At 41.5% G+C, this 10,282-nt stretch overlaps 1 protein-coding gene across 1 annotated transcript; it reads right to left on the bottom strand.

Moving 5' to 3' along the window:
- Positions 1–473: 473 nt before the first annotated feature.
- SELENOK (selenoprotein K) lies at positions 474–7,396 on the bottom strand. Its single transcript, XM_082639716.1, has 5 exons — positions 7,222–7,396; positions 3,881–3,971; positions 2,353–2,436; positions 1,657–1,743; positions 474–1,397 (listed from the first exon to the last, which is right to left on the bottom strand). Exons 1-4 carry the CDS (start codon positions 7,379–7,381, stop codon positions 1,662–1,664), a joined length of 417 nt encoding a protein of 138 aa, XP_082495842.1. The 5' UTR covers positions 7,382–7,396; the 3' UTR covers positions 474–1,397; positions 1,657–1,661.
- Between the last annotated feature and the right edge of the window lie 2,886 nt (positions 7,397–10,282).

The raw sequence follows: 10,282 nt of genomic DNA, 5'->3' as shown, positions 1-10,282 counted from the left end.
TGGATGACTTTATCCAGTTTCATGGCTTTAAATATGAAGATAACTCCCAAATATGTATTTCCAGTTTGAATCTCGCCCTGATAACCAACTGCTTATTTAGTATCTCCACTTAGATGTCTAGAAGGCGTTGTAAACTTAAATATATCCAAAATGTAACTCGATCCCCGCCTCCCCCCCCAAAAAATCTACTACCATTTTCACCATCCTGTTTCACTTGTTTCTTCAATTGTCCACATCTTCTACATCCAAATCCATCAGCAAATCCCACAGTCCCTCAAATATGCCTTGAATGCATCCACTTCTCCACTCCTACTGCTACTACCTGGTCCGATCTCACCTGGACCACCACAACATCCTCTAAACCCAACTCCCTGCTTCCAGTCTTGTCCGCCTGTAGTCTGGTTTTCATACAGACCAGTGTTTATTAATGCCACTACATCCCCATTTTCTGGCAAACAGAGTTGAATAAATACTTATAAACGGATATAAAAGTGCTTTTACTGAACACTTTGGTTTCAAAGACTGTTAAACACAAAGTAGAATTATCTGTATTATTCATTTTTTCCATAAATATTTCAGTGCCTATTACACGTAGTCACTGTTCAAAGCTCTGGGGCAAAGAAGACAAAACCCCTAACCTCATAGAGCTTTCATTCTAGTGAAAGAATGAGAGTTACCAGCATTCAGATGGGGTTAAAGCCAACAGGCAGTATCTTAAGCAATGGTTTAGAATTAAAATTGGTAAAGATAGCATTGAAGTCCTCGATTTTAAAGACCACCTAGCAAATCTACATTTTGTAGCTCAGGTTTGTTGGTTATGGCTTTACAAATACCCTGATAATTACATCTGGTAGCAAGTAAGACACATTGTATTAAAGATCCATGGGACAAATAGGTTTTAAGATAAAAATTAATTCAAGAGCACAGATATCATATGCATACTACTGAAATACACTGTGATTTATTTATAAAGAACAACAAAAGCAATGAACAGTATTTCAGAAGTTGAAAAAGGTGACACTAATAGTACTCAATATGCAGCCATTTATTTTTCTTCAAATTTGGAGCTTTCTGTGTTTTAATTATATAAAGATGAGAAGTCAGTCTTGTAACCTAAAAATATTTACTTATTAAAACTATATTAATACTTTCATAAACGATACAAAAAAGATGAGACAAACATGTGCATTTATAGAATTGCCTGTCAGTCATGCCAGATCCCTGCAGGGGGGAATTCCCAGCACAACCTCATTCATCTGTGAGGACACAGAGCAATCCTTGTTTAGAGTACACATTCATCTAACTTGTCCAGTGTGGTCAACACTCCATTTCTTGATGGTTTCCTTCTGCTATGAATGTGCTTGTCCAGTTGTCTGCTTCTTAGAGCAGACATTTACCTAAAAGAAAATGATATAATAGTTACTAGTTAGTAATTTGGATCTGTATGAAAAAGCTAGTCATTACATGTTATAAAACCTTCTTCAAAAGACATTTTGATTCAAAAGACAATTTTTCAAGGGTTAAGATAAAAATATTTTTCCAAATAAGATGTCTGAGTAATGACAAAATGTTGTGACTTCTGCTTTCCTAAAGAAAACCTGCCTAAGGAGGCATTTTCAAAATGAAATCCCTGCAGAATTGCAGGTTTTAAGTTACCTTCCTCATCCACCGGCCATTGGAGGAGGATTAGGGCCACGCAGATGATTAATTCGACCCATTCTTCTGGGCGGGTTTCCTGGTGGCCTAAGATACGAAAAGTTAATTTCTACTGTTTAGTAGACACTACTTCAATTGATTCCTTTTAAACACTCAAATAGACCCTCTTCTTTATTTAAAATAAGAACTACCATTTAGGTCGCGAGTCACAAATTCAAATACTGAAAGAGACCAGATGCATAATGTGCATGAGGAAAGTGAGTCAAGCAAGGGTTAGGATAAATGGAACAGCTCCTCCTATAAATGTCCAACTGAAACGCAGCTCCAGCTGATTTTTGCCATACAGAAACACAATCCCCACCCAGTGCTGCGGGATCGTGAGATTTTCATTAGCACCTGGAAATCCAGATTCTAAAGTGAAACCTCTAGATTTTAATGTTGGCCATCAGTTTTCATCCTCTAATTTAGACTTTTCCCATAGGATATTTGATATACATTTTAGCTTTGTCAGATTAACTCTGATTATCAAATCAAAGGCAATTTGATTTAATTTACAGTAATACATTAATTTTGTGAAATAGAATTTAAGCCTTTAATTACCATGAGCCTAACTATGTTTGTCTGCCTATTTATCTCTAATTTAATTATGTTACACAGAGGGGTAAAAACATTGTTTATCAATTAAAAAAATTATACCCTCTTCCATCATCATATCTGGAATCAGATGAGCTTCCGTAGCCTCTTCTCTTTTTCACATCTTGCTGAAACAGAGTTCTGAAACTGAAACAAGGGGCAGAAAACAACAGAAGATCCACTTTCAACATTAAAAAATGCATTTCCATGGTTCCAACTATCATCTCTGTGGGAGGATGACTACCCTAACTTAGCTCCAAACCCACATTTCTTGAAGCCAGCTGGACAACACTATCTAGCGCAAGCACAAGTCTAAACAGAGTGTGCTATGTTCTGTGCCAAAGCCACCATTCCTTGTCTTCCTTGTTTGCTGTAACTCTTCTAGACAGAGTCTAGCAATGACTCTGAAACCAGAGTCATCTCCAACTTCCTTCCTCTGCTCTGTATCAGTTGTCAAGTCCCAGAGTCTGCTTTTATAGTATTGCATGTCCATTTCCTGTGCCAACAGCCTACCTAATGTTACCTTGGGGAAGGAGGGGCTGAAGTGGTGTGCCAGAGGCACAGGGCTTTCTGGCAATCCGTTTAAATGGAATTTTCTTTGTGGAGAGGGAAGGATTTAACTAAATTAAAACAATATTTTAAATAAACAATATGGAGGTGAAATTTGTAAGAGATTGCAAAGAAGTTTTGCAATGAGTAACTTAACTTAGGCCTCTCTGTCCCCTGTTGTATTTCTCTATGGAACAGTTTCTTCCATTTTACCCCATCTAATTTATGCCACATGCAGCCATCAGATTAATCTTTCTAAACCAGAGCTACAATCAAATTAAGTATAAAGAGCATAGGCTGATTTTCAAATTTCTCTGCCATTTTTGCTGTGCCTCTTCCACCTGGCATAACCTCTGATGTCCTCCTCCCACAATCATGCCCACCGCAAGGCCCCTTGTAAAAAGAAGACATTTACTGATATTAAAATCAATGAAGGAAGGAGAAATCCCACATCTCTGCATATCTGCAGTTCTCTGCCCACGAGACACTCAAATGTATATTCAAACTTTGGATGAGTAAGACTTGTTAGTAGATGAACAATTTTCATAAAACAAACAGCATATGAAAGACCAAAAAATGAATTTAACTAAGAATCGCTTGAAATTATGGTGAAGTTTAAATTTTTGTCTCCTCTGTATCGATGCTAACCCTTCATTTAAAAAAAAGTTTATGCCTTGGGAGCTTTTAAAAATCAAGATCTAATTCCCCTGTTTACTTGTTGTATACTATGCCATAAAAGCTGCACATACACACTAAAGGCAGGAACAGTAGGGAGAAAGCAAAGTGCTGTCATCTGGCAGCAGAACGAGCAGGTCTGGCCCCATAGCTGCAGGCTGAAATGGTTACCACCACGGCTAAGACATGGTCAAGCTTACTAACTCAAGGAACATATTCATAATCATAAAAGATGTTTGGGGCAGTTTTATCACTACACAAGTCTTCATCTCCCTTGGGAAAGCTATTAATAAAAATTACAATTAAAAAGTGCTTCAGGCAAGCTGAACTTAAATATCAGGGCTATTAAGAGGACTACTATACTTACAACAAAACCACGAACTCGGCTATTCCCCAGAAGAAATCCGTTATAAAAGACAATCTCCATGGGGACTGACTCCTGCTGTCCAACACTTGTCCTATAGACAAGAATAAAGAAACTTCAGTTAGTGCAACAAATCCCTGACACAAGATGCATTACATTTAATCAGTTAGGTAACAATCATAGGCTCAGTTTTCAACTTGTTCACTGTTCCAAGGAAAGGTGTGTTATGTGTACATCATTCTAAGGAAAGGTTAGGGAAGTGAAGTTCTGTGGTCTAGAGGTCATTCCTTTAATATGTCAAATTATGCCTCCTATAGTTTGTAATTTCTGCTGGGTGACATTTCAAGTTTTTTTTTCTCTTTTTTTTTTACTGTGGTAAAATACACAAAAATTTTTTTACCATTTTAACCATTTTTAAGTGTACAGTTCTATGGCATTAAGTACATTCACACTGTCATACAACCATCACCGTCAGCCACCTCCAGAACTTTTTCATCTTCCCCAACTAAAACTCCACACCCATTAAACACTAACTCCTCATTTCTCCCTTCCCCCAGCCCCTGAAAACCACCATTCTACTTTCTATCTCTATGAATTTGACTGCTCTAGGAACCTTGTACGAGGAATCATAATATTTGTACTTTGGTAACTGGCTATTTCACTGAGCACAGTGTCTTCAGGATTCATCCATATTGTAGCATATGTCAAAATTTCCTTCCTTTTTTAAGGCTGATGAATATTCCAATGTAAGTATATACTCCATTTTGTTTATCCATTCATCTACTGATGGACACTTAGGTTGCTTCCACCTTTTGGCTACTGTGAACATGCCGCTATGAACATGGGTGTACAATACCTTTATTCAAGTATTTTGAGGAAACAAATGAGATGAGTGAATATAAAGAATGCTCACACCACTTCCATTTTCCTAAATGTGTTCTGAGTATCTCTTTCACTTGCAAAGTCTCTTGCCTATATAAAAAGACTGTTTATACATACCCTTAAAATCTTCAGGATCAGTTGTTATATTAAAATTTTTATATATCAAAGAATTTGTGGGCTCTAAGTACTAAAGAGAATTTGGCTTGTTCATTAAAATGACCACAATTTTTCTTTAACAGAATGTTGTTGATCCGAATTACGGACTCCAGTTTTATCTTACAGAAAAATGGATATATTTTTTGAACCACTTTAAATAATAGAAGCTACATCAGGAAAAGTTAATACTCTAGAGTTTCAGTCTTGCAAATCAACAGGTTAGAATATTTTGGGAGACGAGCCATCTGTCAACTACCTCTCCTCTCCATTTTCCCAAGGGCTTCACCACTTACTGCCATGCCCAGTTTACTTCTCCTCTTTCCTTGACCAGCTTACTTTCAGGTAGCCACTTGGACCTGAGCCCTCACAGAGCTACTGAGAAAAAGGGGCTACACTTAAAGACAGAGTGTGAGTGATAGGCTTGGTTCTGCCTCTTACTAGCGCTGCTTCGTTGGGTGACATGACATTTTCCTTCTCTAAGAAAAAGTATTCCAAGGATAGTCATCATATAGAATTGTTGAGAAAAAAAAGTCAACTGACAGTGAGAAAAAGGTTTTGTCAACTATGAAATGCTGGTACAGTCCTTCTAAGAAAATAGAAGTAGGACTTCCCTGGTGGAGCAGTGGTTAAGAATCCGCCTGCCAATGCAGGGGACATGGGTTCGATCCCTGGTCCGGGAAGATCCCACATGCCACCGGGCAACTAAGCCCCTGTGCCACAACTACTGAGCCTGCGCTCTAGAGCCCGCGAGCCACAACTACTGAAGCCCGTGCACCTAGAGCCCATGTTGCGCAACGGGAAGCCACCGCAATGAGAAGTCTTCACATGGCAACGAAGAGTAGCCCCCGCTCGAGGCAACTAGAGAAAGCCTGTGCGCAGCGACAAGAAGGGAGGGAGGGAGGAAATAGATCTAATTGGAACCCGTCCATTTCTTCCTTTGCCATTCTAAAGAACATATTGCATGCATTTGTACCATTCTGACTTTTTTGCGCTTTTCTTCCCAGTTTCTGAAGGCAGAAACCTCCCCTCCCAATATCCTCAGAGAGAAATAAGTTGCAGTTGGCCATTTCTCAACTATAAAAGTGAGATTAGAGGCCCTAGTAGGACCTTTATGTTATTTATGTAGATCAAAAACAACAATGCATACACAAAAAGACACACTACAAATACAAGGAATTATTCAATAAATAATAGAAGCTGCCAGTCTTAACCACAAAGAATATAACACAAAGTCTGCAAGTGCCCAAAACGAAGATGAAACTTTGATCTTTAGTGTCCATCAACCTACTTGTTTCAAAGATTTTTAAGTAAGAGATAAGGAGGAAGAGAAAGTGAGATTTTGAAAAGCAAAGAAATGCAAAGTGCACTCAGCCAGAAGATTTCTCACTACCTTCTTGGTCTCTGAAGATAAACAGATGACTCAAATAGAACCAGGACCTGGTTCCAGTGATGCAATAACTAGTTAAGAGTGCACCGAGGCATTTATTTCACGTGAGTCAAACAAGTGGGCAGGCAGTTCTGACACTGTTCTGACCCAGTCATACTGTGTCTTTCCTTCCCATTCACTGTCTTTGGGGAGTCACTGAATTAAGTCTCTCTCAGCTTCTCCATTCCAGGAATAATCAACTTGCTCCTACAGGGAGTAATGCTACTCCCTGTGCCCCTTGAAATTGGGGCAGAAAGCTACATGCGTGACGAGCTACCCCTCTGCTGGGATAAAAAGCCTATCCAAAGCTTTTCTTCAACTCTCTTACACATTACAGAAAGAGGCAGCGTAGTAGAAAACCGTAAGAACGCAGACGTCAGTCTACCTGCGTTAGAAACCCGGCTGAGCCATTAGAACTACCTCTGTGATACTGGGCAAGCTATTTAATCCGGCTGCGCCTCAGTCTCCACCCGCAAAACATATAGTAGGGTATCACTCGGATAAGGCGACATTAAGACAATGAGCGGACAAACGAACAACGCTAAAAAAAGTGCCCGAGGCACAAGCGCTACGTAACGGCGTGAACACTGTGGTCTTTTCTAGTTAAGGACACTGACGCCCGACAGGAAAGACCACTTTCCGAGATCCACAAGCAGAAGCTCCAGGAGGGCGAGGACGCCGGGCACTGGGCACCGCCGTCACCACGGCCCCCGCCGCGGCTCAGGGACGTTCGGCCGACAAGCCGCAGGCCCGGGCGACTTCGCCCCCTGGCCTCGGGGCGTGCCCGGAAAAGCGGCGCCGGGACGGCGGGCGAGGATGGAAGAAACCCGGGGCTCGGCCTCCCAGGACGGAGGTCGCCCACGTAGCCGCTGCAACTCACCATTCGAGATGTAAACCATCTTGCTCCTTCTCCGCCTCCAGAGCGACAGTGGGGACTGGCCCCTCTCACTTTCCGTATCTCCCTCCGCGCTCCTCCCTCTGACGTCACAGGCCACGAACAGACAAAACAGTGACAGAGGAGGGAGGTGGACAGAGCCCATTGGCTCTGGGGGGACACGCCCTCGACGGGCTTTTTGGTCTCGTCATGCTGGTGATTTTCGATGTAAGGTGGAGGCTGGGGCAGGTGATAGGATGTGACGTTGCGGATTTAGCCTGTAAACGCGGGCTTTCCTGGCTCCTTCGGCAGTGGAGTTTGGAGAGCTCGTTTGCGCTGCCGGGAGAAGTTACGCTGCTTTCTAGTTGTTTGAAGGGCGCAGGGTTGGGAAGGCAAGGTCACGTGTGAAGTGACTTGGAGAACCGCCGGCAGGAGGAGGTTCCTGAGAATTTTCCAGAATTGTGGATCTTTCAAGGTGTGCAGGGAAGTGCCTTGCGGGCGGAGGCGGTGATCAATCCGAAAAGAGCTTTACGGTCAAGACTTCGGGAATACACAGGCCCTATCTAGACAATGTACTCATTCTCTTTAGAACCGGTGTTTCTCCTCTTGGTTCGCTAGAAGTAGATGGAGTTTTTATCAGCGCTTGTGACACAGCTGAAAAATACTGTAGCGCGGGGTAGCTCGAGACCTTTCTCTGCTTGTTTTTTATTACTGGCTACTTCGTGATATTGCCAGCACTGTGGAGGTGACAGATGAATGAGAAGCTGTCTCGTGGTCATTGATTAAATATGGCCCACGTACCTTGTGCTGATTGATTAAATATGGCCCACGTACCTTGTGCTGATGGGTACTTACTCGGCTCCAGCCACTGGGCTACTTTCTGGTCCTTGACCATGGTAGTCTCATTCCTGCCCCTTTGCTTTTGTACTTGGCTGTTCTTTCTGCATGGAGTCCTAATTCCCCCCCCCCATTCTCAAGTCATGTGTTGTCTCCTCAGAAAGTTTCTAATCACCTTAACTAAAATAAAATTGAAAATTCCATTTCGGAAATAATATTTTACATTTAACAATGTGTGTTAAGTTGTATGTTCCAATACCTAGAATAAACAAATATTTATTTTCATGTTGACTTTTTCAGTAGCAGTTTTCCCCAAAAAAGTGCATAATAGGGGCTTCCCTGGTGGCGCAGTGGTTGAGAGTCCGCCTGCCGATGCAGGGGACACGGGTTCGTGCCCCGGTCCAGGAAGATCGCACATGCCGCGGAGCGGCTGGGCCCATGAGCCGTGGCCGCTGAGCCTGCGCGTCCGGAGCCTGTGCTCCGCAACGGGAGAGGCCACAACAGTGAGAGGCCCGCGTACCGCAAAAAAAAATAAAAATAAAAATAAAAAAAAGTGCATAATAGGACAAAACAACATCCTTCATTTGAAAGTTTTGCAGCGCAGGGGGTTTTTCTGCACAAATACTGGAGTGGGGTCATTAATTTTCCCAGTACCTTCCTTAACATAAGCCATGCCACCATCATCTCTTACCTGCTCTTCTCTAGTTGTTTTCTATCTGAAATCCCAGCTTCCACCTTTACCAGCCTTAAGCAGTTTTTCACACTGTAGCAAGAGTGATCGTAAAATGGAAATCATTGCTTGCAACCTTTTAGATACTGAAATTTAGTGATTTCCTATTGCTCTTAAGATCCAGTTCCTTGTCCTGGTCTACAGGCCCTTCATGACCTGTCCATTTGATCGCCCCCTTCACTACACCTCCTGCCACAATCCCCACCCAAATTTTGTGCTAGCAACATTGATGTTTAGTCTCAAGCATCCAAGTTTTTTCATGCCTGCAGGACTCTGCACATGCTTTTCCTTCTACCTGGGACACTCTTCCCCTGACTTCTTGCACAACCAGCTCCTTTCATCTTTTAGATCTCAGCTTACCTGTCACCACTTCTGAATTCCTTCTCCTGGCCAATCATCTCCATGATTATTTTCTTCATAGTACTTATCATGATGTGAAAATATTTTATGTCATAATTGGTTTCTTTCCAGAAAATATAAGATGTAAGAGGTCAGCAATCTTACCTGCTTTGTTCCCTCATATCTTCAAGGTCTATTATAGTCCTTGGCAGGTAGTAGGTACTCAGATGTTTGTTAGAGACGGAGGGAGAGAGACAGACTGAGAGAGAAAGAGAGAGAGGTCTATCTAAAAGTTCCCTAAAAATCTCCCAATCACCAAAGGAGGAAGAGAACTAATATTGGGATCTCCTGAGTACCAGACACTGCTAGGCTCTCTCTTCCTCTTCATCCCTCTATCTAGATTATTTCTTCCTGAGATTTTAATGCAGTGATTCCCTAATGAACTACCTCTAGCCTCTCCCACTCCATTTCATGATATGTTTAGCCTCTTGTTTAATCCAAGTTTGCCTCTTTCCTGCTCACATCTTCAGTTTCTCCGTACCACCTGACAATTCACACCCCAGCCTCCATGGTCTGGCATTGAGGGCTTCCTTGATATATTTTCTTAGGTTTATCTCTGCGACTAATTTCCTAATAGACCCCTGGTCTTCCTTCCTTGTTGCTTCTGCTCATTTGTTTCCTCTTGATGGGAATTTTCCCCATCTCTTAAAATCTAATCCATCCTTCAAGGTGAGGCATGTTCCTATTAAATGAAACAACGAATAGCAAATGTGAAAGGACTTTGCAAACCGAAAATATATACATATTATATATAACTATATGTATATTATACTATATATATTTCAGATAGATAGATTATATAGGTAATTAGTAGCAGGATGGGCCGGAGGACAAAGAACATTTCCCTCCTTTCCCTAACCTTTCATGTCAAGAACTTCATGTTAGTTACCAGCCACATGTGGCTGTTGAGCATAGAGATATGGCTTTAGTCTGAAATGAGATGTGCTGTACGTGCAAAATGCACACTAGATGAAGAGATTTAGAATGACATGATGTCCAATATCGCAATTTTTAATACTGATTGCATGTTGAAATAATATTTTGGGCATTGGATTAAAATATTTTATTGAAAGTAATTTTGCCTGTTTCTTTTTACTCTTT

The sequence above is a fragment of the Mesoplodon mirus genome (genome assembly GCF_964341445.2).
Source record: "Mesoplodon mirus genome assembly, chromosome: 12".
NCBI classification, from domain to species: domain Eukaryota; kingdom Metazoa; phylum Chordata; class Mammalia; order Artiodactyla; family Ziphiidae; genus Mesoplodon; species Mesoplodon mirus.
The sequence above is the reverse complement of the archived record's forward strand: the minus strand, read 5'-3'. Positions and strand labels throughout refer to the sequence as shown.

Bases quoted from the DNA above. Each gene is read 5' to 3' on its own strand.
- SELENOK (XM_082639716.1), bottom strand. From the start codon at position 7,381: ATGGGCTCTGTCCACCTCCCTCCTCTGTCACTGTTTTGTCTGTTCGTG. The intron at 3,972-7,221 runs GTGAGTTGCAGC...TCTTGTCTATAG, and splicing joins GATGGTTTACATCTCGAATG to GACAAGTGTTGGACAGCAGG. The intron at 1,744-2,352 runs GTATAATTTTTT...TTCGTATCTTAG, and splicing joins AGATATGATGATGGAAGAGG to GCCACCAGGAAACCCGCCCA.